Source organism: Barbus barbus, assembly GCF_936440315.1.
Source record: "Barbus barbus genome assembly, chromosome: 2".
NCBI lineage: Eukaryota > Metazoa > Chordata > Actinopteri > Cypriniformes > Cyprinidae > Barbus > Barbus barbus.
The window spans coordinates 17,932,998-17,959,823 of NC_136730.1; the positions used below are offsets into that span (position 1 = coordinate 17,932,998).

Sequence of the window (26,826 nt, forward strand, 5' to 3'; positions counted from 1 at the left end):
TTTTTCACCAATCGAATTACAAAAATGCAAAAATTACATCACAGAAAAATATGCTGAAGCAGAATGTGAGGTTTATCATTATCATTTATTAAAAAACCCAAACAAACACTTCAAAGGGAAATTTGTTTTGTATGAAGTCTAAATGATGTATTCAGCTTTCTTGTACGCTTCGGTTTTCTGGCCTTTAAAACAATGTTAACAACTAATTGCTAACCTGGCAGAGAGATCAATTCCTGAGTCAATGTATGCATAGCCATAGACAGTTAAAGAACTGTATGTCCCTTTAAATCTCACCTAAATATCTTTGCATAGGAAAACATTAAAACAGGAGTTCGAATAGTAGGAATATCAGACAGCTCTAATATTTTTACCGGACATGCAACAAAAAGTGGTAAACCCATGGGTACAATAGTTTTATGAAACATTTTATATCGCAACACAAATGTTTAATGCATATGAGAAATGCAACATGTGTCATATCCAACTCTCTACATGCTCACTTAATGAGTAAGAATGATGGGTAAACACATTTTTATATTGACTCAAGCTCAAACCACCAAGCTCAAAGTTCCCCCAGACATATGGGATGTAAACATGCTCCAATCTTATTTTCATTTGTTGCTTCAATTCATGGAAATATATCAGTATTCCAGGACTATTGTATAGCCTAGAAAAATGAATTGTCTGTGAACTTCAGTTTATGTATGACCACACTAACTGATACTGAGTTTGGAGAGAGGAAGAAGATGCCCTACAAACCTAAATCAGTCTTCAGGCTTTACACTGACGGCATAGATGATGCATGCACAGTAGAGCTCTTCAAGCCTCACACTCTGGATAGCCATCCTCTGGCTATCATCATTCATGGCTGGTCGGTATGTAGAGTTCATTGATTTAATAGAAAAACAGATCAATAGTTCAAATGTACAAAATGTCATGACCTTGGCATGTACTGCAAACAGCTAAGCAGAGTTATTTCTAATCTGATAAAGGAGAGATGTGATCTATGCTGCAGCAGATGGATCTGAAAAAATAAATAAATAAATAAAATCCTCCTTGTTGTGCTGCAGGTGGATGGATTGATGGAGAACTGGATCTCCAGGTTGGGTTCAGCGCTAAAAAGCTCAGAAGCATCAATATAGTGATTGCAGATTGGCTGACTCTGGCACACCATCATTACCCTATAGCTGCTCAGAACACACGCATTGTGGGAAAGGACATTGCCCACCTGCTGAGGTGGCTAGAGATGAGGGCTGGTTTGGGAATACAAATCTCTTTACAGTTATGGATGCAGAATTTATTTCCCAAGGGAATAATGCAACCATCCTTACATCTTACATGGAACTGACTCAGTAGAATGTTAATAGATGGTAGATATTTTGTAAATTTCCTACCATAAATATATCAAAACTTATTTTTTGATTAGTAATATGCATGGCTAAGGACTTCATTTGGACAACTTTAAAATCGATTTTCTCAATATTTCTTTTTTTTTGCACCCTCAGATTCCAGATTTTCAAATTATTGCATCTCGGCCAAATATTGTCCTATTCTAACAAACCACACATCAATAGAAAGCTTATTTATTCAGATGATGTATAATTATCCATTTAAAAAAATGACCCTTATGACTGGTTTTGTGGTCCGGGGAAACATATGCTGACTTGACGCTAAAGAAACATTTCTTATCATTATCAGTGCTGTCGGAGCTAATAGCCTCATGTGCAGCACTCTGACATGTAGTGTCTTTTGTAACATTATAAATGCCTGTACTGTCATGTTTGATCAATTTAAAGCATACTTGCTGAATAAAAGTATTAATTTCTTAAAAAAAGACCCTGAAACAACCCTAAACCTTTGAAATGTAGTGTAAATTGTTTTGTTTGCTAATGGAAAAAATACTTAAAAACACTTAGTACATGGTATTAATCTGTGAGTGTCCCTAACAGGATTTCAAACAATTCCCTTTGGGAAAAGTGTATTTGATTGGCCACAGCCTTGGAGCTCATATATCTGGGTTTGCTGGGAGTAACCTAGCTGTGTCTGGAAAAACCTTGGGAAGAATTACCGGTGAGACCGTCTTGTCAGCATTGTGAATTTCTCACTAAACAATGCAAATACGAGAAAGATTTGAAACTCGAAGATCTTAATTCTCAGCAAATACTTTAAACATGTATCCCTGCTTGATGCTAAATATTACATATATTTTAAATTTAAGTTTGTTTTGCTCGTGTAGGTTTGGATGCTGCGGGTCCATTGTTTGAGGGAATGTCTCATACTGAAAGACTCTGACCTGAGGATGCTAGGTTTGTGGATGCCATCCACACATTTACCCAAGAGCGCATGGGGCTCAGTGTGGTCATCAAACAGCCTGTTGCCCACTTTGACTTCTATCCCAATGGAGGATCATTTCATCCAGGGTGCCATCTGCATGTGCAAAACCTTTATGCACATTTAGCCCAGTATGGGATTATGGGTGAGTTGCTTGGATTGATAGACGAATGGATGTATGTACAAACAGAGAGAGGATGAGACAGATGAGGATGAGAACGAGATACATTCAAAACATCCCATTAATGACACTGTGAGAAGGCTAACTAATAATGACAGCTTCCCAGATGAAAGGCATAGACGCATAAAAGCAGCTGTCATCCTGACAACTTAATTATTTCAAATCCCTGTTCTGTTCTGCTCTCCTACTGAGATATGCCTTCAGGCAATTAAAAATCCCTATGGGAAAAATCGATGCAAAAAGACAGACCCGAAATCCTTATTTTTAACAGCTACACACTGATGAGTCCATGACTCTGACAGGCACACTGCAAGGGTGGGACAACTGTAACTGTAAAAATGAAAAGGAGAAAGATCTTTCTTTCTTTCAAAAGTTTGAGATCAGTATGATTTAGATTTTTTTTTTTCTATGTTAACCCAGGCTGCATTTGATCAAAAATACTGTAGAAACAGTAATGAATTACTGAATTACTATAATTTGAAATAACTCTTTTCTATTTCAATATATTTAAAATGTAATTTATTCCTTCAATTTCGACCAAATAAAGCTGAATTTTCAGCGGCCATTACTCAGTCTTCAGTGTCACATGATCCTTCAGAAATCATTTTAATATTCTGAATTGGTGCTCAGGGAATATTTATTCTTATTATTAATGGCTTATTATCATTAATAAAAAGGTTGTGCTGCTTAATAATTTTGTGGAAATCATGATGCATCAGGTTTTTTTTAGTTAAGTTCAAAATGTGTCTTTATTGTCACTTTTGATGAATTTCATGTTTCTTTGCTTAAAACATTTGAACAATATTGTGTATATGGTAACACAATTTAGCTGAGCATTAGCATCACTGCTAACTCACCACAACACACCACAGTAAACCAAGACAGACAACAAGTGAACCTATGATTATTTGCTGTTTATTAGTCTTATGTTGTGTCCATCTAACTTTAGGCTTTGAGCAGACAGTGAAGTGTGCCCATGAGCGTGCTGTGCATCTCTTCATTGACTCCCTGTTGAACAAAGACAAGCAGATTATGGCCTACAAGTGCAGCGACAACGCGGCTTTCGATAAAGGCTACTGTCTGGACTGCCAAAAGAACCGCTGTAACACTTTGGGTTATGACATCAAGAAAGTCCGCACTGGCACAAGCAAGAGACTAAACCCCGTTCACTCATGCCCTATAAACGTAAGAAACAGCTACAACAACCTAAAAAAAGTGTAAAACAGTCAATTCAAAATGAGAGATGATGTTCTCTGTTAAACGTCTCTAACTAATACTAATATTTTTGGAATAAAAAACACATAAGGAAATAGTATTCAATTAACTATTTTTTTTTTCTTCAAGAAATGTTAAGTATGTTTAGACATTTTATTGGGAATCAAGAATCAAGACATTGTTACTGATTAAGAATACAATTTTTGCACAATTAATGTTTGTGATTACTTATATTTAATTGTTTTCCAGTTGTTTTGGAAATATATAAACCGTTCTAATCTATGTTTCTTCTCCTTTAGTGTTCCACTATCAATTCAGGATCCAGTTCATCAACCTAACCGATAAGATCGAGCCCACACTCACAGTCTCTCTAACCGGGACACTGGGAGAAAGTGAAAATGTACCCATAACACTGTAAGTATGCAATTCACATTGATATCAGCAGCTGGGAACGTGATCTTAGTAAAGTGTTATTGAGCATTACCTTAATGAGCTTTGTAATGACTCTCATCATCATTATCCATAGCATCATATGGATACATTTGAGCTTTCCCCCATTTAAAAAGCTTTATGTGGTTAAGCATCATCTGCTATAACCAGAATAAAGCCTATGTAACATAGCATCTGTTTGGTAGTGCATAATTACAAGAACGTACGTTCAAATAAATATACAAGTACAATTCATAACTATGGTTGGTTCATAATTAAAAACTTAAATTAGTGTGAAAGTAGCAGAAGCTCTTGATTTAACAATAAGCCAAAGATTCCTAAATGAAAGACTGCTTGATAACATTCGGGATGAAGAACATCAATGTTTTATGTACTGGGCTCTAAAAGCTCAAAGTAACAAGCTCCGCTTCAAAGGGAAACCACTCAATTTAGTCATCATAGCACACAGAGAGCTCTCATCAGAATAACTCATTTCGCATGAATGAATGAAATACATGTGTGCCGCCGGGAACATGAAACAGAGAGCAGAAAACTGCAGGGAAGTACAGTATGCAATGGACTAAAATAGCATCTCGAACAAAAGCATGCGCACACAATTACTCTCATGCATTTTCACCAAATTGTTGTTGTTTATTATAGGAATCTAAAAACTGAATGAAGTAAATCTGAACAATTGCTTTACTTAACTGCTATTTCTCAGAGTTGAGGAGATTTCAGGTAACAAGCTTTTTACGTTCTTCATCACTCTGGACACTGATGATAATGTGCTTCACCTGGGAGGGAAGCCCAGTGTGGGCAAACATGTGGAGCACGGTTAAGACCATGATACCTTGGGCCAAAAGCAGCAGAGGACCACAGCTCACAGTGGGGAAGATCACAGTGAAAGCTGGAGAGACCCAGAGGAAGTAAGTGTTTGCCATCACAGATGGCGGATCTATTCATAAGGAATCAACGCTCACATAGGAATAAAAGGCAAAAAAAGATGCTGACTAAAGATTAAGAACCCTGGATACAGCATAATGATCTAAATGATTTCTAGTGCCTCAGCATAAACAGCTTTTAAAAAATGGACAAGATGAACAGATTAAAAATAAGAGGAAAAAGTATTGCAATGCACCAGAAACAGGCATGATAATGTGTATGCAGACAAGAGAATCTCAACTACTGTTAAGCAGAGAAATACAGAAAAACTCCCACAAAGAATTATTTTTTAAAGGAGACACAAAAGGATTTGAACATTTTCAAGCTTCCATTTCATGTATAATTATTCTAGCGACCTCTAGCGGGCAACTTCTTATTTGGCCCCTATACCCTTCATCCATTTGAAACCAGTGATGTGGCAGGGACAGGGGAGAAATCGTGTAACATATTTGTTGGTACCATATAGACTATAGCCTAGCACTTACACAGAACACTGTTTAGAGCTGCCATCTTTGCCTTTTTATTTCTGAAATAGAGTATGACTCTTATTAGGCTCCCAAAACTGACTACATATTGTCCCATTACAGATAATTTATTATTAAAAAATTTCTGAGCTCAACCTCCAAGCAAACATCTGTGCATTTTTGTGTTGTAGATATCTTCAAAGCAGCCTGTAATAAAATGTTTATGTATGTGGTGTGTCCAATGTGTTTTAATCGTCTGAATAAATGTCTCATGAATCCCCTCATGATAACACATAGGAATAAAAACAGGGAGGTAACAGATACATAATGAAAATGTATTTATTTGCCCTTAGTGAGGTGACACATGAACACAGTGCAGCTGTTTATTCATTTACTGGTTTCCAATCCTGACCTATCATGGGGGTATGTGTGACTGGACCATTTTCAAGTCATATTTCTATGGCACTACAATATAGATGCTTTCTTTTAATTAGCACACATCCTGAAATATATTTAGCCATATAAGTTGAACTAAATTGTATTTTTGCTCACTTAGATGACAACTTATAGCCAGTCCATCCCTGAATAAAGTAAGAAGTAGACACAGGATACATCACTTTCCTCTTTAAAATTGCAACTGAACTTTGCAACAAAGGATTATGAATTCAACAGATTTGACATAACTACACTAGTTGTGTAACAAGAGGGTGAGAGGTTGACAAAATGTTCAGTTTGAGAGACGATTATTTGTGAAAGGTGCATGCGACTCAATTCAACTTAAAGATAACATGAATGGATGATTTCTAACATTGGCATTTACTATGATGGCTTGTTGAATACCTCAGCAGTGCTCTTGCAATATACTGTTACAATATGCAATAAAGTAATAAGAAAAACCATGCATTAGTGTAAATTTGCAGAGCATACAGCAAATTAATACAATTTACATCAACACATGGACATTTTACCAGACAGTCAAAGGAGCTTTTGATCAAGGCTATTTTATTAATGCATTTCAAGTACTTCAAAAAATTACATGTTGTTGCACAATACTTTTTGCAAAGTATTTAGTAAAAATGTTCAAAAGTGAGCGCAAAAAAGAGAGAAAAAAAAAACTACAAATAAAGCAAAAGAAAGAAAAAGAAAAAGATACTGTATAAAACACAGCGGACATTAAAATCAAATAGTAGTATTAGACATTTTCTCCATCTTGTTTTTCATATTCTATCCACACACCATGCTTACATGTCAGTGCACATTATTTATAAACAAAGCAAGACGAGCAAAAAATATATTTTTTAAATTAAATCCTAGGCCAAATCCCCTTACAATTTCAACCAAACCCATTTACCATAGAATAACTGAAATTATTCATTTGAAGCCAATTGCAGTCAGAACAGTAAAGTCAAGCTCACTAAAAACCCATTTCCCATTAACGTACAGAGACATACACAAATGAAGTGATGATTTAGATCTAAGGGAGGACTTATAGTCAGCAATACTCATCTTCTAGAAATAAGTAAATCATCCATATTTTAAATGCACATACTTAAAGGATGCAAAGTTGCTTGAGAAGACAGAAACATGGGACTCTCAGTCACACTACCAGGATCCCACTCAACAAACTTAAACAGATGACAAAATATTCCTGGTCTGATTAAAATACAAAAAGAAAAACAGAAAACTTTATAAAAAAAAAGGACATTTGTGATGCATGAATTATTTGTAACCCTTTGCCTTTGTTGAGACACACAGAAGACAAATCAAAACACATTTAGAGCGAATGGAAGGATTTCTTTAAAAAAAAGGATGTTGGACTGCAGTGATAGCAGTGAAATTACCACGGGCTGGTTCAGGTACACTATATAGCAACACAAAGCATATATGTATTGATTATATAGGCTGCTAGTTTAGCTATTTTTAGCTAGTAAAAGAGGTAATGACTGAAATCTCTTAAGAAAAGTTGCTTTGTATAAATATTGATTGGTGTGTAAAAACACTAAAGGATCTACAGATTGCTTTTATAGTCTCTCTCTCTCTATCCCATCACTAATGCACACCACTGAGATTTACTCATTTGTGTAACTGTCCACACTTTCCTGTTTCCAACATCTTATTGCAAAATAAAAACATTTATTTAAAAACCAAATCTTTCTTGATGTTGTGCATATCTTCTCAAGTCTGTCTCCTGTGCTAAACAAAGTAACGGTGACTCTCAGCAGATCAGGAGTGATATAGCTTTTTTTTAACCATCATCCTTCTCAACTCCCTCGCCCACATGGAATGAAGAACTGCAGCTATTTAGTAGTTATCAGCTGGGGAAAAAACAACAAGTGCTCTGCACAAATGTGGCTTTCAGCAAAGTGAATCTGGTAAAGGCCTTTCAACAAAAAAAAAAAAAAAAAAAAAAAAACTCTCTGTGCTATTATCTTCTATTATATCCTGAGTGTCCGTTAAACATCCTTAATTATCATTCTCCAACAGAATAAAAAAAATGACATGACTGAAAAAGATCAAATGTGTTTTGAGATCTCTGTAAAATTGCACACAGGAGACAATGAGAAAGCTTCAGAAATAAAAGCTTTTTAATCCTTTTGCTTGCATTTTAAAAACATCTTAATTACATATTGGAAAACGAGTCTCTTTAAAGAGTTCTCTCAGCCATTGTTGATTGGCAGAAATATCGGTGTCATCTCCACAGGAGGGTGGCAATCCAAATAAAATAAGGATAAAAAGGCAAAAAAGGGAAAAAAAAAAAAAAACTTTAGTGGAAAGAAATATGGTTTAATCACTTGAGAAAGAATATGAAAAGCAGAAAAAAACAGAACAAAAATCATTAATTCTGTCCTCTTCCTCATGACTAACTTCTGAATTTTTCTCTGAGCTATGCAACGAAAGCTTTGCTGGCTCCCAGAGCAGTGGTTTCTTACTCTTTAAAACGGTTGTTTTCTTAAGTATAGTCCTTTGAAGTCCTTTTATTTTCCAGTTTCTTAGTTTGTAGATGGGGCTCATTGATTGATTCAGCTAACTCTTTGGAGTGACGTGTTTCCCACTGTAGGCACTAGGAAGAACCAAGGCAATGAGGAGGAGGCTGTCTCAGCGTCGCATCTGGCCCATCTGATAGTTCTCTCTCTGCTGGCGAGGGCGCTGTGGCTGGGTCTGTGCAGCGGGATTTCTTCTTCTCTTCAGTGTGCCTAAACAATAACAGAAACAGGTATGATTAATCACCTTGAGTGCAGGGGTTAAACTAGGTTTTTGGAGGTAAGGCAATTCTTCACAATCAGTCCACCACTCTAATAATGTGTTTTTCAGACTGGGGTAAAGTGAAAATTCTCTCAAATATAAAATATTCTGCACTTTAAATAGTTTTTGACTACAGAAAAAAGTGGATGTTTGAGTGACTGTTTTAAGGTTGTACTCTGGACTCGCATTGACAAGCGCTTACGTGAGAGGTTCAAGTAAGGTATTTAGTTTGATACTTTTTAGGCATCGCCAGAACTGCCCCGATACCATCGAGCATCGAAAAATGTCTCGGTACTAAATTTCAATACTTAATGGGCTAATCCCATCAATATCAGTGAGCCAATAAGCATGCAGCATGCTTGATGTGCCTAAATCAATTGCTGGTGAGGCATCAAGGAAAAACACTAGTTTATGCTGGTTAAATGTCCCAACCCCCACAGATGTAATGCTATGTTTACACTAGTGCATTTTTGTTCATACTGCATACACTGCATTTGATAAAAGATCTCTGTCCACACTACACGACTGGATGCATGTTGTGTAACCATTTATTCGCACTGTAGCATCATTCTACATAAGACAATTTATAAGATTTATACTATGCTTATACTCACTTTAAACCACAATCAACTGTTTGTAATTGCAATCTAATATGTTTTGCCCATATAATGCTGCTGAAATGTTATTTGCAGCCTTTTACATCAAGCTAATCGCTACACCTGCTTAGCATTTCTCATGTAAACACCCTGTATTGTTATGTAAAATAGGCAGAATCTCATGATAATCATATTCAAATCATATAATTTCATAATGGTGTATTTTTTAGCTTCATGTGTCATCCTTAGAAATGTTTTTCTGGGTTTCTTATGTACAGAAGTGAATGCGGAAATGTAATCTTGTTAAAATGGATTTCATAAAATTGGTATTAAAAAAAAGTATAGTTCAGGAACTACATCAAAGTAAAGGTATCGGTATTGGTATCAATATCAAAAAAATTGAACGATACCCAAGACATACGCACAACTCCAGCTTAAACAAATACAATGATATTTTTAGCGCTCATAATGTCTGGAGAAAAATGGCACCGTTACTGGACAAGGAATAAACTTTCCAGAATACGTGTTGAGCTTTCTATGAAATGGAGTATACTGTAAAGAATATACATTTGCTGTATTCGTACATTAAACATTTCCATCAAAAATGAAGTGACCATTCTGAACATTCCTATTCTACAGAGTGTTTGAGTGGACAAAAATCAAGGCTAGTTTGTTTTTCTTGAAAAAGAAAGACTGAATTTTAAATGCATTTATCTGCTAGTGAAGTATGTAACAATTATGTGTAATAATAGTATACAGATGAGCTATTTGTTTGTGGTCAACTGGGATATATTCCTGGCTGTGGTTTGGAAGTCTAAGACACTTATGACCAGGTGGTGGTTTAGACAGGGATCATTTGGGGTACATTACCTGGCAGTGGTTTGGGTGGGGGTAATTTAGGGTTGCTGCTAGGTGTGTGCACACTGCAGATCTTGATGAACCCAGCCATTATCATGATGAGAGCAATGCCCATTAGAAGAACCGCCCACCAATGCGCCTGAAACACAAATATTAAAATGAGATGAGCACTGCAAGTGACAAATAATATTGCTGAGTGAAATATCACTTCTTTAGTCTTTTGACTTGGTCTTTTATAGTGATTAAAGCCACAAACAAATTCAAGGAACACATATTTAGGGATTACATAAATGAGACACTTGCCACTATCCACTCTGCAATGCTCGAGTAAAGCTCAGGGTTGAAAATGGCCTTCTTAAGCCTTGCCAGAGGGCCATCAGCATCCACTAGCCTACACTTCATGAAGACATCACAGTAACCTTTGAAGTCATTACAAGGAGAGCCAGGCTGTAACGTGGTGACCTGTTTGTTAAAGTACTTAGCCCATTTTTCTGAGCCAGTGCTCTTGCAAGTGTTGGGCTGTCCTACAAAGACAAAAAGAAAGTTGATTAGTAAAATTGAAAAGAATACAGTTTATAATTGGTGTCAAATACATGTATTAAATAATATATATTTCTTTGCAATACTTTTTACACATTTTATGACAATTAAAAAAGGCTACAAGTTAAGTGCTGGAGATTTGTAGGGGTCTAGACTGCATGCTTGAGAAATCTGTCTGTGTTACTCACCCTTATCCATACAGCATACATGACACAGCTCTGTCTCATCTTTCCCCTCCTCAGTGGCACAAGTGCAAACATCTAGACCATACTTCTGACAGATAGAGCCAGAGCAAACCTGAAAGAGAAAGAAATTACATTCTCAGACAAAATGTTCTCAAAACAAATATTCAATGGTTGGAAGATTTCATGTGTATGCATTTGGGCCAACATGAAAATATTATTTTGTGCCAACATGAAAACAAATAGGTCAAATTGTATTACAGTTATTAAATGCAAAATCTGTTTACACTTTGACATTAAATTCTCGACATTGAGACTTTTTATAGCACTGTCAATTCCAAGAGACAGAAAACATTCTATAGGCGCTGTACAGAATGGAGCACACAGCCCATGATGCAGCACATACCCCATTAAGGCAGACTTGGGTATTTGTGTGGCAGGATGTAAAGTTTTCTTTAGGCGTTGAGGTGGGGCACAGGGCAGAGTTTCCATTGCACATGCCCTGAAAAGCACACTCAGAATCCTCCCTGCATTTCACATTGCTGAACATAAAGGTGCACTCTGACGTGCAGCATGGACCCTGACTGGGACTGCAAGAGAAAAGTACAAGAAAAAAATGAATGCTTTATTGCACTTCATGAAATGGGTGTTAACGTATTAACAAATTACTGCTAATGATACAGACTGTTAAAGTTCTTCTTGCACACCTGCATTTAGCGCTTGTCCTCAGTTTACACTTCAGTGTCTCTGGCTGATTGGCATCATAGCAGCACTGGTCCTTGCATTGATCGCTGTAGCCACAGTCACACTCTTCATTAGCCTCAACCAAACCATTACCACAGATGGGCTGTCCAGATTCTGGAAAAGAACAAGACAGTGAGAGAAACAGAAAGGGAGACTGAAAAAAAAAAAAAAAAAAAAAAGTCTACTGCGTGGTGGAATCAGTTTTCAGAGACTTTGATGAAACATTTCTACAGAACGGCGCCATGAGCTCATTACAATGACAATCCTCCCAGAGCGTTCTGAGGTTAAGTGAGGCCACCGCTCGCTCCAGCCGAGAGCCTTACACACTACTCTACACAATCATGTGACATACAAAAATCTGTAGAAATAGGGCACGATGTATTGTATTAATAGGAAATAATTTTCTGCATTTATTTTTTTATAGGCGTTTTACCTGTAATTTTGCAATTCATTGCATTGTGCTGTAGAAACTGTCCATAAAATTACTAGATGATATCCTGGCAGAAAATTACCAATATATTTCTTTTTACAATGAATTCTGGTAGTCTTTTTACAATGAATTCTGGAATTCTGGTTAAAATCTCACCAACAAAGCAGAGGAATCTCTTCTTATCCAGCACTTGGCTGATGTTGCGAATGCTGCAGATGGAGAACTTGTTGTTGTTGAACTTGTCTCCTGATGTGGCTCTGGCATACATGATGTAGTTGCCCCTTTCTTTCTGGTCCTGAGTCTTAGACTCGCCCGGAGTGCAATCACTTCCTGAGTCATGCTGGAAGACAGAGAAAGAAGACTGGTGTAATCAGTAACAAGCGTACAGACACACTTGAAATATTCATCTCGGCGGCTATTACCCTGAAGCGTTTGCCTGAAGCTACATAAGGGGGTTGGAAACCTGGCCAGTAGCAGAATGAACAAGAAAAACTAAGGTTGCTTTTGAAGGTGGTACTATGGCCAGAAGGGGGTGCTCTCTCTGCAATCTATGCAGGTAATGCACATTTTGCATGCTACAATGATGGGGACTGGACACTAAAAAAAGATGTTAAAATAAGGTCCTCTGTGTCATTAAAAATGTCAGGATGCTTCTTGAAAGGAGTAGGAATGTCCCTCTCCTCAGTCAATTTTGGCATTCTAATATTCTCGTTTACACATATTGGTGTCCTATTGCTCCTGAAAACCTCTGTAGATCAGAATAAAGCTGGTTTGTTGGTCCTCAGCTGGTTTAAGGAGCCTGGCCAAACTGATGTTCAGCTGGTCTTCTAGTGGAGCACCGGAACAGACCATACTGAGAGAGCAGATAACCCAGTGCTTTATAAACTAAATTAACTAATTATCATTATTCTAAAAATACTCTCTTTGCAACTGAACTCTAAGTATTTGGCAGAAACTGGATGTTAATTGGGCCTGCAACTACAACATAAAACTAGTTTGAAAATACCTACCACTATTTTTCAGAGGGCCATGGGACAATTCTTAGCAATTGCTTTTAAACTGCAACAATTTACAGTGGATTGAGAAAATGCAAGGTCAGGTTACTACAAAAGTCCAGCTAGATGACTCTGACAATTTAAATGTCTCAAAGGCAGTACTGTAATGCGTGCTTTATTCTTAGAGCTTTAGAGAGTGAAATTAATTTGTTCATAAAGGATTCAGCTGAGGGGTGTTGTCTATTGCTAATCTGTCAAGGATGCTGCACATGAATAGAGAAGGACTCACCGGAGAGCCAAAGTTATGTCCGACCTCATGAGCGAAGGTGATGTGGGAGACTTTAGGGGGAACGTGTGAAGCGTAGTTTTGCACTGTGATGATGCCAGTGTTCAGAGACTTCTTCTTCCCATCAGAGTACTGCTTATTCTTCTCACAGATTCCACCAGAGCTGCCTGAAACCAGAGAAGCCTCAATTAAAAAAAAAATCACATAAAATAAATTACATAAAATCTCTATGCGATATATCATTATCCTCATCATCCTTAAGTGGTGAAATCATAAAGGAATTAAAAGAGCCATTACAATAAAAACAATTTTGTATACATTCTTTTGCTCTACTCATAAACATTTCCACAAGCATCCCTCAGGCATTCAAGTGAATGTAATTAGTGTTAATTATTCTTTTCCTTTACTTCTATTTCAAATTTTATTTGCAGACCCAACTGTAATTCTCCAAATAGTATAAATACTTTGGCCCTTTCAACCTGCTGTTTGTTTGATTGTCCCAACCATGCTGACACAGCAACACTGGCTTTACAAATGATTTAGGGTTGAATCAAGACCATCTCTTTGTCCAACCAATGGAAGATTGGGACGGGGGAATATGTGAAAAACACTGTTTGGTGACACTGGTGTTTAAACTTGATTAATCAGTGAACACTAAGAAGTGTAGAAATGAAGTGATCTCACTGTAGCTGTGGCTCAGATGCCCACAAAAAAGCAAATATCACTGAATAAAAACAACCGGCGTGTGTACACAGACAGAGGGCAAAGGCCACCAGGACACTAGTACCTGTAAAATTGCTGTGCGTGATTATACTCCCACAAACCTTCTGCACAAATTAGACTAAAGAAAAATTGTGTACTGGCAAAATAACAAAACTCTAGAGTTTGAAATTTGTCATCTCTGTTTTAAATGTCCACACTGGAGGGAAAAAGCTTAAACTTGTAACTCAGCCATTCAAATCAGCATTATCACAGATTATTACATCAGCACTATGAGCACAATTTATCAGGATCAAATTGTAAGCATTTTTGAATTAGTTTTCTGTTATATTCCTTGCCTAATGAAACAAAGACACTTGCATACAAACACAAACATGTAGGCTGATTAGTTTGTTCACTCAGCTCAGTGGTTCACAAAGACAGCAATTGCTGCTGTCCCTAGTGACTAGTCGGAGCAGGACCAAAGCAATAGACTTTAACAATGCTAATTTACCTTTATTGATTGACAGGATGTTTGGGAGTATGTGTGTGTGTTTCTCCCTGAAGAACAGTGTTTAAGTCTCAGGACTGGTTTATCATAAATGTAGTAATGTTCCAGAAAGCTCTTTATTTTGAGCTCAAAGAGAAAGACTCCATGAAAGATTTCATTCTTACTTTTCGTTGAAATAAAGACATTATTTACAGATTTTTTTAAGTGACATTCAAAAGTCACTATGTAGATATGAGCTTGTTTTATGCTCAAAAATATTCATAACTAAAAGGGAAATATGCATAAGCATCCAGTTCCATCTGGTGCAAAAACACAATTGCCCTAATGAGGACTCAACTGCTTTACAATAGGTTAAGCATCTTAATAAGCCTTCGAGACACTGCACACATTAAACGAGTCAACATAAATGCTCATATCAATACAAAAACTTTATTTTTTATTAAATTAAGCAGACCTGTTTATGCATCAAGCCGTGTATCTGTGTGTTAGTGAATGCCTGTGCAGCAGGCAGAAAAGTGAACTGAAATCCTCAAAGTGATCTCACATTCTGAATATGCCAAAGAGGTGAGAGAGATGCACACCTCCCTAGCAACATGAATACATTAATAGAAAAAAACATGCACTAAAATTGATGAAACGAATCTCGCTGTTAAGGTGTGCATGTTTGTTAAAGAAAAGCAAATATTTGAAAACACAAAAAGTGTATTTATCAAGAGGAGCTGAAAGGCAAGTCATACTCCGCTTTACAGTCCTATTCTGTATGCAAAGCTTGGATGCAGTGCTGTCCTTGTCTAGCTTCTCTTTACCTTGAGACTAACACAGTTTAGATAACTACTAAAACTACAAAAAACAACAACATCTCACAGAAAATGCAGAACAAAATAGAAATCAATGCTATTTTCTTAGACTTCTGTTATGTTAAATATAATGAATACAGAATTAAAATTATATACATGCTTATTGCTTTTAAACAAATGTATTATTACTATTACTAAATACTACTTTATTTATTTGGATTTCCAAATGCAGTTTCACATCTGATTCACAGTTCTTCCGCCCTGCCTCGCCTCCTCATTTCAGATTAGCAGACATTAATTTAGGTCACTAGCACACACTGAAAACCTCTCAGGAGATAAAACTTTGTATGTGCATCTCTGATCGTACCTGAAGGAGCCCCGACCCAGGCCAGACCCAGGACTCCATCGTCAAAGTCTCTATCGGTGAAGACATAGGCTAGGCAGTAGTCATCGTGATTCTGCTCTGAGTTGAGTTCTAGAAATTTCTCCACACCGATGTTGGGAAATCGGAAAGGGTTAGTATGATCCTTCTCATCATCAGTAGTGTTGATCTGAAACAAAGACGCAAACAAACTTCAGTTTAATACAAATGATAGTCTGCAGTGTTTAGTCTACATGAGATACAGGATAGATCGAACATCTTGTGTCTACATTTTTAGAAAGACGTCACTGTCTTTTTTCACCATTTCATGTAAGAGTACTGTGTTAAAACAGGGTGTCAAGTTTGTCTGTGTGCACAAAACACTTTTGTACAAAACCTCTTTTAAACAGACCCTTAAGCAGCAAAAACAAAATTGTAGAGCAGTAGTCTGGGACTAAAAAGTGAACTGTACAAGTCTTCAAAAGAGCTGCAGTACATGGGCTGACATGCTTTTATTGACATCTGGTCAATACTGGGTAAGATCTGTAACCCCTCTGTACAACCGTAACAACATGAGCCAGTCAGTTGAGACGAAATTGTATTCTAGCCAGCAAATCATTGTAGATAGGAAGAATATCCCGTTTATATTCCAGACATATTTACATTAACATTAGTAACTACAAAATGCACTTACCCCATATTTCACTTCCAACAGGGTACAAAATACATATAAATAATAAGTAGACTGAAGAAAGAGAGAAACACACACCTTAATTCTCTTCACCATGAAGCTGATATTACGGATGCCCTGAAAATCTGTGCTTTGATAGATGGAGTCAATGGCCTTCACATGACTGGAAATCTGCACAAGCACAAGAACAAGCCTATAAACATACAATATAAAAAGCTGCAGGCACTATATGCCACTAAGTCACCTGTGCTTTAGGTGTACCTGTGCGATCACAGCCTCCCTGGTGCCGTAGTATCTGAAAAAGAGGTGATCCGTTTGGATGAAGAGCTGACAGGTATTTCTCTCTATCTGTGCTGCACGACGTTTCCTCAGGATCACTGGCCCATCAGCCATCTCTTCGTCAATGACATGGTTCTTTTGCTGCAGAGAAAATAGCAAGACGTATAAAAACTTAACTGAAGAGGCTGAGAAGAAAAACATTTTTATGTTTGAGCACAATAATTTCTAATTTATAATCCATTTCTGATTTATATCAGATGAAGTACGGATGTGTTCAGGCAAGGTTTCAAATTGAAATCTGAACTTCAGAATAATGGGAAACAGGAAATGTTCTAGATCTCTCCGTGTGGTGGGGTTTCCATGTTTGTTTGCATAGTGAAATCAGAATCACAGTGCTAGTTGGTGATATCGGTGCAGTTGTGTGAAGGGGTGTTGGCGCTGACCTGGGTGGGCTCCTCCGCTGTGGATGCCTGGTATTTCTTCATTCGCTCAAAAACAGTGTGATCTGCACAGCCGCCTTCTGCTCCATATTTATGAGGATAATCTGGGTAGGAAAAAAAAAAAAATCAAGATTTTCTTGAAAATTAAAGCAACACAATGCTCTTAGTGTACATTTTAAAATTATACTGTTAACATTTGAAGTCTCTAATTAGGCAACCTGCTGCATTTTTGCCCTTTTATTGACATTTTCTATTATTTTAAACTTCAGTAATTCACATCTGAATACGATACATAACTGACAAGAGTTTGAGTCAGAACTAGACATTTATCCTGAGGGAAGCCTCTCAGCGAGGACACTGCAAAGAGCACTATCACACACTACACCTAAGGAAGAACTGCAAACACAGCTGTTACCAAGTCTACCTATTCCTGTTACTGTAATGGGAACAGCATAAAATGTTACGGATACTTGATGTCTCAGCCTTTTTGTGGCTGCAGAGCATAAAATCTTCTTATATTAACTGCACTGCTTTCTATTTACAGAATTTAATACAGCACTGACAGTTTCTTTCATTACTGCTATTGCTTACTACTTGACGGCTACATTTGATGACTGAACAAAGAAAAGGTTCAATACCTTCACTCACACTAACAACTTTATCAAGTTTCTCAGAGTAGGACAAAACACTGTTCAAAATACTGTTCAAATGTTTGGGGTTTCTACAAAAATTCTGTAAAAAAAGTAAATAAAATAAATTGACTTTTCAGCAGCCATTACTCCAATCTTCAGCGTCACATGATCCAGAAACCATTTCTCCCTCCAAGATTATTTGATTAAAAGAAAGTTCAAAAGAATAAAAATATATAAAATAAAATAAAAATTGATAAGATGATAAGAGGCCTATTTATGAAATATTGTGTGCCATCAAGCAGCATGCAGACTCAACCAGAGTAATAAAGTGAAATGAATGAAATAAATAAAAAAAAAAAAGCAAAGTTTCACAAAAGTAAAATATTTCATTGTGTTTGTGGCAAATATATGCACTCTTTGAATGCCGAATTTGGGGGCTGTAGCTAACTGCTGTAATCACTGTAAAAAAAAATTGTTTCATCTCAAAATAATTTGTTACCCCACTGACTTTTAGTTTAGTTAACTAAAATATTCCAGTTGTCCCTTAAATTAACATTGAGTATCTTAAAATTTCAAGCTAACTAAACTAAAAAATTTTAGTCAGTGGGGTAACAAATTATTTTAAGTTGAAATAACTTAACATTTTTTTCACAGTATACACACACACATATATATACACATACATACACATATATATATATATATATATATATATACATATATATATACATATATATATATATATATATATATATATATATATATATATATATATATATATATATATATATATATATATATATATATATATATATATATATATATACACGTGTGTGTGTGTGACTATTTTTGCCAATATTTATGACAAAGAGTTCATTCTGGATTCTGCTTTTACGTCTTGCAATAACCAAACATCAGCAGAAATTAAAATGAGAGTGTAATCAAGTGTCTTCTCTAGATATTGTATATTTTTAATGGAAAGTCTATAATGAAATCCTGCCAGCATCCATAATCAAAGAGTCTTTGCTCCCCTCCTGCTGGCAGGTTAGTCAACCGAAGTGATCTGCTATATGCAATCTAACTTTCAAGGGTGCAGTCATTCCAGAAAATGCAAGCCAGCAGTTGTAAGCCTCTGTGCACACACACACAGAGCTATCTAAATTTTTTGATTTTTTTTTAAATAAAAACAAAACAACAACAAAAAACACTTTCTGCTTTTTGCATGCTATTGATTCTAATACTGTTGTTACAAATGAGGATTTGAGAAGTTTTCGCTCACCTCTGTGTATAAATTGTCCTGAAAATATAGTTAATTAGGTACACACAGTTCAGTTCAAGACACAATTTAATTTTTTTTTTTATCATCTTTCAAGATTTCAAGCACTGTATCAAATAAATCATTGATGCTAATATGACCAGTATGTTGAAGACCTTTGGACTTAGAGAATTCAAATTCTGAGCCACTATTTCAGGCAAGTTATTTCAAGCTTTCAGGACTTTATAATACTCGCATCAAAATGTAAAATGCAGTCAGTACAGTGAAAAATAGTCAGTGCCTTAAAATTTGGTACAGGTGTCATTCTGACGAATATCAGCTTGTCATTGACAGATGGCTTATGACCCACGGAGTATCTACCCAACTCACGGATTAGATAAGGAAAGACTTTCAAGAAATAATGAAAACAACATAACAGAACCTAAGCAGTGTGCATGTGTGCAACTCTCACACAGCAGTCTAATTACCCATGACAGGTTTAGGCTGATGGTTTCCCAGTCCCAGGACAGCCAGGCACTGGAAGTGAGAGAAGAGAGCTGGTCTAATGAGACAGCAAACTCTGAAGGTCCATTCAGCGTCTGTGAGAATTCCACAGAGAACAGTAACCACACACAGACACTGAGGATCCAGCATTGGGTTCTCTCTTAATAACCTATACAATTCAGCTTCATTTACATGGCTTCCTGACATCACGATGATGCTTCTGGTTGAGTGGAACTGCTGCATTAGTCTGTCCATCACAGGACGACTAACCTCAGGACTGAGATATTAGGTGACAGCTCATCCATAATCATCTCTCATGCTCCTGAGAGAACTTGTTTTCTTCAAGCAGGAACTGACTATTGTGGAATACCGTTAACATGTCCAGACAATGAGTCATCAAAATGTGCTCTGTCAGGCGAGGGCATGGAGGAGAATATGTATGTGGCTGAAGGTGTCTTGGTGGTAGTTAAGGAAAGACTATCACTCTGATCTCTGATCACAACAACTCCATTTCTTCTCTGTGAGGTTTTTATTATCCCGCATTGAATGCAGCCCCATTCAAATGCAAATCTATGTTGGGCAGAACAAGAGAGACATCTGTCTAGAGGAAACGAGTGTAAAAGGAAATGACAAGTGCCTCGAGGAGAGAACCGAAATCTATCTTCTGAGATGAGAAAAGTCTCTGACTAATCTAAAATGGAAGCTTTTAGCTAAAAGCTCAGATTCGCTTTTAACTCTTGAGAAAAATAAACTATTTTTTTTTAAAAACATTGTTTCAGTGAAAATTATTTATGCACTGACATTTTTGTTGAGTAATAAAAAAGCAAAACACCACCACATAAGCAAAACTGACAAACACCTACTCAGGAAGGCAAGCTGTGGTTGTGAGAGGTTGTCCCAAGTGGGAAGAGTTCTGTTTCAGTGTTAACAACACATACTGTGATGACTGAGTTCACTAAAATATGCACCCAGATTACATTTTCAAAAAAGGTGCTGGTATTGGAACCACCCCTTGCGAGAAGGCATCAAAAGGTATGAGCGAAATTGTTAGAGGCAAATACCAGGTTATTAAGAATTGTGCTAGCCCTAAAATCTTGGTTGAAAGGAATTTTTCCCAGGACCAAAAAAAACACTTGGAACATAATAAATAGTTCTAGAAGTAGACTGAAATCAAGGCTAAATATGGTAAATTACATTCTTCACAATTTTTGATTTTATAATTCACTATAATTTAAATGTTCAGTGAGGTTTTCCTCAAAGTGGAGGAACATACCCACAGGAAACATTCTGAGCCTGGCATGAGCTAGTGAGTGATTCAGAGTTCACTCCCATCTCCAGCTGCCCTCCTTCTGACCTCTGTCCTTGTGCTTCAATAGACCATTGTCGGCCACAATTAACTCTCTCTTTCCTTCCCATAGATACAATCTCACTGTGCCTATGCGCGCACACACACACACACACACACACACACCGTGAACACACACCCCCGGAGCAGTGGGCAGCCATGCTGCAGCGCCCGGGGAGCAATTGGGGGTTCGGTGCCTTGCTCAAGGGCACCTCAGTCGTGGTATTGAGGGTGGAGAGAGCGCTGTACATTCACTCCCCCCACCTACAATTCCTGCCGGCCGGGGACTCGAACCCACAACCTTTCGATTACGAGTCCAACTCTCTAACCATTAGGCCACGACTTCCCCTAAGTGTACCAGATTCCAAGCTGCTAATCTTTGACAGGCTTTCACTTTCTATTATTTCTTTTACTTGAGGATATTATAAAAGTGATGACATACATCACTATTATATTATACATACATCACTATTATACATCACAGCGCTCTCTCCACCCTCAATACCACGACTGAGGTGCCCTTGAGCAAGGCACCGAACCCCCAACTGCTCCCCGGGCGCTGCAGCATGGCTGCCCACTGCTCCGGGTGTGTGTTCACGGTGTGTGTGTGTGTGTGTGTGTGCATTTGTTCACTACTCACTGCTGTGTGTGTGCACTTGGATGGGTTAAACGCAGAGCACCAATTTCGAGTATGGGTCACCATACTTGACAATACAATACGTCACGACTTTACACTAGTATTTAAGAGGCTTTATCAGCCTGTTGACCTGGAAAAGTGCCCCACTATGTTTGATTGAGAGGGTGAGAGAGTGACAATGAAGATAGGGAGAGTAAGACAAAAGACAGTAAGGTCTAGTGCAAACTACAAGCCTCAAGCTTATTTATAGCCTGTGCCTAGTCTGCTTAAGGGGAAAAGGGGAAGCGCTCTGCATTTTGCTGTGTCCTAACTGCTTTAGTTGTGTGATAATGCTTTGTATTACACTGATTCATTCAATTTCATGCTTATAATCCAAAACACCTTTCCAAAAGATTATAATGACCATCATGATTTGATGCAATTCTAACAATAACAGCACTTTTCCATCCAAAAGCAATCAAAACATGCCATTTGAAACCAATTCCATAATGCAGTCATTATAACAGCTATCATCATACTTGGGGGAGTCTCAGAACATCAGATTGGAGACAGACTCACTCAGACGCTTTCATTTATCAGTCAAAAGAAGCAAGCTTGATATGCATCTTTACAGTGCGTAAAATTGATTATGCTGAAAGCAGTTTTTACATTTGCAGCATTTAAAAATGAATTGAGCAACTTCCTATCTGAAAAAAAACGTATCACCCTTAGAAAATTGATGTATATACACTACCATTCAACAGTTTTGTGGTCAGCTGTTTTTGAAAATTAGAAATATTTTTAATCAGCAAGGATGCATTAAATTGATGAACAGCAGGAATATTGCAGTCAAAAGAATACATTTAATTTAAAAATATGTTTAATTAAAAAAACGTTATTTTACATTGTAATAATATTTCACAATATTATCCTTTTTACTGTATTTTGGATCAATCAATGCAGCCTTGAGCATAAGAGACTTCATTCAAAAACATTTAAAAAAACCTTACTGACTCCTAACATCTAAATGGCAGTGTACAAAACGAGTTTGTTTTCTAAATGTACCTATATAAATCTTAAGCATCCACAGAAACTATATCAACACTATATACAGAAACAGTCAACAAGCTGGACACAGTAAAACATTAAATAAGAGATGATTAAGGAAATGCTGTAGGTCATTTCCAGTGTCAATATTAGCTCACCGATGTCATCCTCATGGTACATGACTGAGTGGTAGGGCACATTCTGGTCTTTGAGGTATCTCTCTGAGGGTTCTACGTAGTATGTGCCCTGATGGTTCTTAATGAAACCCTCAAATTTCCCATCCACGATAGAGCCATGGGTCAGAGTGCCCTTCTCACCTGCAAGATAAAAACAAACCAAAGATTAAAGACCAGCAAAGGCAACTGTAAAGTCAGTCAGGGCACAGAAACAGCTCTCTCTCTATGCTGGCAGACAGAGGGAATGTTGTGAAATATGACAGAAGGAGAATGTATAAAGAGAAGCTTCCTTATTATGATTCAGTCATTCATCTCCTATAACATAAACACACACAGTGCACACCACGCAACTAAACTTGACCTTTAGAATGGTAATGAGTCCGGCAACCCGGCTACTGTCTCTGACTATCAAAGCAGACCTGTTCTTCATCTACAGATTTTACTTCTAGTGATCTAGTGCTGTAACACAGCAGTCCGCAGATGGACATCGACATTTACAGTACACTCAATCATTTAGGAAATGCTTTTAACCAAAGTCAGTAACAAATGAGACAAAAAAAAAAAAAAAAAAAGAGACTAGTCCTAAGGAGGCATTATTTGTCTGAAACGTTGCAAAAATACCATCCAGAACCAAGAACAAAAGTTAAGATCGTACACCAACAAACAAAGAAATAATAATTCAATTCCTATTTCCTTACTGCATTAACGCCCAAGTTTGTTACAGATGTAACTACAATTATTTGCCTAGTTTTTCAAACATACTGTGTCTTATTTCACAATATTTATAGGTGTATATTCAGGTAAAGATGCTATAAGCCATCTCACAACATATATCTATAAAAATAAAATGCGTTAAATGGTGTAGAGAATTTTAAAATAATTAAAAAGTAAAACATTATACAGGCTTACTATAGTTTTTAAATGCATTAACAGTCAAGTGCTCAGGAAAGACGTGACTTTGCACATTTCTTCAAAGGTTTTGAGGGGCTGGGGAAATTATTTTACCACTGGGGAACAATGAAACTGAACTACATCAGAATTTGAAGTGCAGTACAGAAAAACAAAGGAGTGGAGCTTCCTAGACCGAGAGCATATCCTGGAAAGTTCTGGTTCAATTTCAACACAGATTGCCAAGTTCCACATGTGCATACATGAACCCTAAAATAATAAAGCATGGAACCAACAGAACAGACCAAGAAAAGGAACTGTTGTCTATAATGTTGTAGACATTTTAAGCCAAAATTTCAAGTCATCATTTTGTCTTGTTTGAAATTCTAGATCACTTTAAGCAAGACAAATGAAAGAGACTCTCTTTAGTGCTTTAAAAGAAAACATTCTGAAAGAGAAATGTCTGCTATCACGGTTAAAAGGCTATGGGAAAGTTTGGGAGTGTGTTTTGGCTGTTTCTCAGGCACAGAGGAAGAACCTGCAATCGGTTTCTTTTTTCAGAAAGGAACAAGCTCTGAAAGCTCTTCAACTTTTCATCCTGAAAACTCTCCTCTATCCCTCCCTGACCTTCTGCTCTCTCGTTCACAGAATAAAACAACAGCAAAGCTGACGAAGTTAAGCATGAAGACATGCAAGAACATAAAACAAACAACAGCCAAGATATATACTGATACAGTATACTTCTCCAAATATTTAATTTCTTATGAAGTCAATAGTAATAAATGAACTAAATTTGTGTAGCAGTATGAGAAGGACTTGTCTAGAGATGAAATCCACTTCAGCATTAAAAAAAAGAGCAGAAAAGGGAAATGCTAATGAAAGAACAGCTGTTAATGTCATTGCCATTCATTCCACAGAGAATTTGAGCCATCCCAGCCTACTTCAAACTCCTTTGTGAATATTAGAGGTTACAAGATTAAGCACCGAGCAATGTTGATCCTTTAGAGAGTACAAAGAGTGCTAATAGATAACAAGGGGGGGGGGGGGGGGGGGGGGTGAGAGAAAAGCTGAGAAAAAGTCAAATGAAAGTAAAATGGTAAAATATGTACATTTGTTCATTTAAGGGCTTTTTCATTTCAAACATTTTTGAAAAAGTGTCCAAATTGCAGAAGAGCTGGAAATGAGCAATAAAGACAGTGTTTTACAGTTTTTGTCTTCTGACAAAATTAAATGTTGTCAATATTTCATTATGTCAAATGTATGTCACATTTTACTCCAACTGAAAAAGCATACAGTCAAAAAAAGTTGAATAATAATAATAAACAACAACAACATTAAATTGTATGTCCTTGCTGAATAAAGGTATTACTTTCTATGACTTCAGGCCTGAGGAAGTGAACGTGGTTGAGGATTGTTCTGGACTGTTTCTTTATTGGAAGTGATGAATTAATACTAATTGCTCACCTTTAATAAACAGTCCAGAACAATCCTCAACCACGTTCACTTCCTCAGGCCTGAAGTCATCCTCTCACTCATAGCAACAGATCGCATGAACGTCATCTCCTGACAATACCAGTTATTATGAAACATCCTGTGGTGAGCAGGAAATTACACGAATCCATTCAGTACTAGGATCAGGGGAGATGCTCAGTGATTGATCAGTCAATACGGATGCCTGATCAGACGAAGGGAAAAAGGAAAGTAGTTTTCTTCATCCATTAGGCAGTCTGTCCATCATTTAAAGTACATGGGTAATTGCTCATATCTCACTAATGTGTGTTTATCACAAGCTGTACCCATCATCAATCAGGTTCAGGGCCTCATCGCACTACAAGGTACATAATGAGAATCAGGTAATGATACAGTTGTTCTGAAGGCCTTCATTAAAGTGAGGTCATGAAACTTCAGAAATGATCAAGCGAAAATGAAGAGTAACTGAACAAGGGATTTCACTCACTTATGCAGATGAGATCTGAAAACACTGAAATAAACAAAACTTCAAAATCTGTGCAGTGACTGGATTAAAATGATCAGTGACAAGAGATTCTTTGATTTATTTTAAATGGATCTCGTTGCACCGCATCTGAAACGTTATGATCATTTTTAAATGATTGAGCAAAGTCTGTCCTCAAAGTATTTCTGTATAATTGTAATCTTACATGACTGAGTTCCCAAACAGCAGGCATCCTCCGAAGAAAACAATGAATGCATTTATCATGTTCCATCTGCATTAAGTAATTATATATGAAAATTATTGTATTCAGTGGGTTCTCCTACATTTCTTAGTGATATTTAGTGTCAGTTTATCAGGAAGTAATGATTTTGTTCTCTGACTCACTGGATAGAAATGGAGCTTATTCGCAAATGTTTTGTGTGATATTCCAATTTTGCACACAAGTTAAATTCGCAACTTTGGATGGAAAAACAGTCAGTAATGTCTTTTTTATTTTTTTTTACTTTTTGAGCATTTCTATCAGAAGGCTCTGAATGTCATTAACACCAATTTAATCAAATAAATGTTCAAACATAATATGGCAATAACATTATAATACAACAATACAACAAGGACATATTTTAAATCATTTAATTAATCTTTTTCCTTCACTTAAGAAATTAATACTTCTATCCTTTATGCATTAATTTGAGTCACAATAAAATCATTTGTAATGTTACAAAGGACTTCTATATGGTTGTATATGTTGTGTATGTTAGTGTTTGATTATGTAGGGATTTTGAGTGTATTCTTCATAGACACTGATTTTAGTCAGAATTTATAGTTGTAGAATTTATATTTATAGTTTTTTTTTTCTTTTTCTATCTGACAGCAACAGGTCACTGGGTTAGTGAGGAAGTAGTGCAGGAAGTTTTATTTTTTTCACAAAAAAAAAAAAAAAAAATTGATGGGGTATTTTTGCCCCCAAAATTTGAGGCATTTTCTGTGGATCAAATTAAAGGACAACCCCACCAGAAAAGCAGTTTTCCCTCACTACATCCTCTCTTTCTTAACTCTCTACATTACATGAGCTGTACAAAAAAAAATAAAAAATCACTTTGCATCTACAAAAGCTGTGCACAAATACAATAGATGGAGTCAACGTTTCCGTGGCAACTAAGGAAGTGTGTTGAGGTGGAGGCATGCCTTTATGTAC

At 36.7% G+C, this 26,826-nt stretch overlaps 1 protein-coding gene and 1 pseudogene across 2 annotated transcripts in view; one reads left to right on the forward strand and one right to left on the reverse strand.

Moving 5' to 3' along the window:
* Positions 1-704: 704 nt before the first annotated feature.
* LOC306881234 (hepatic triacylglycerol lipase-like) lies at positions 705-5,086 on the forward strand (annotated as a pseudogene). The gene is made up of 7 exons: positions 705-875; positions 1,071-1,246; positions 1,950-2,070; positions 2,237-2,476; positions 3,462-3,697; positions 4,027-4,141; positions 4,878-5,086. The product of its transcript is annotated as a hepatic triacylglycerol lipase-like (transcript).
* A 799-nt stretch (positions 5,087-5,885) lies between these two features.
* LOC306887072 (disintegrin and metalloproteinase domain-containing protein 10-like) overlaps positions 5,886-26,826 on the reverse strand; it is a 58,971-nt gene continuing 38,030 nt past the window's right edge. Inside the window, exons 4-16 of the mRNA XM_079444554.1 lie at positions 22,772-22,930; positions 17,218-17,318; positions 16,757-16,915; positions 16,574-16,666; positions 15,811-15,994; positions 13,440-13,603; positions 12,312-12,495; positions 11,689-11,839; positions 11,388-11,571; positions 10,988-11,096; positions 10,563-10,783; positions 10,272-10,398; positions 5,886-8,756 (exon numbers count right to left, since the gene is read on the reverse strand). Of these exons, the coding sequence (XP_079300680.1) occupies positions 8,659-8,756; positions 10,272-10,398; positions 10,563-10,783; positions 10,988-11,096; positions 11,388-11,571; positions 11,689-11,839; positions 12,312-12,495; positions 13,440-13,603; positions 15,811-15,994; positions 16,574-16,666; positions 16,757-16,915; positions 17,218-17,318; positions 22,772-22,930 (1,934 nt within the window). The 3' untranslated portion in view covers positions 5,886-8,658. The remainder of the gene's footprint in view (positions 8,757-10,271; positions 10,399-10,562; positions 10,784-10,987; positions 11,097-11,387; positions 11,572-11,688; positions 11,840-12,311; positions 12,496-13,439; positions 13,604-15,810; positions 15,995-16,573; positions 16,667-16,756; positions 16,916-17,217; positions 17,319-22,771; positions 22,931-26,826) is intronic.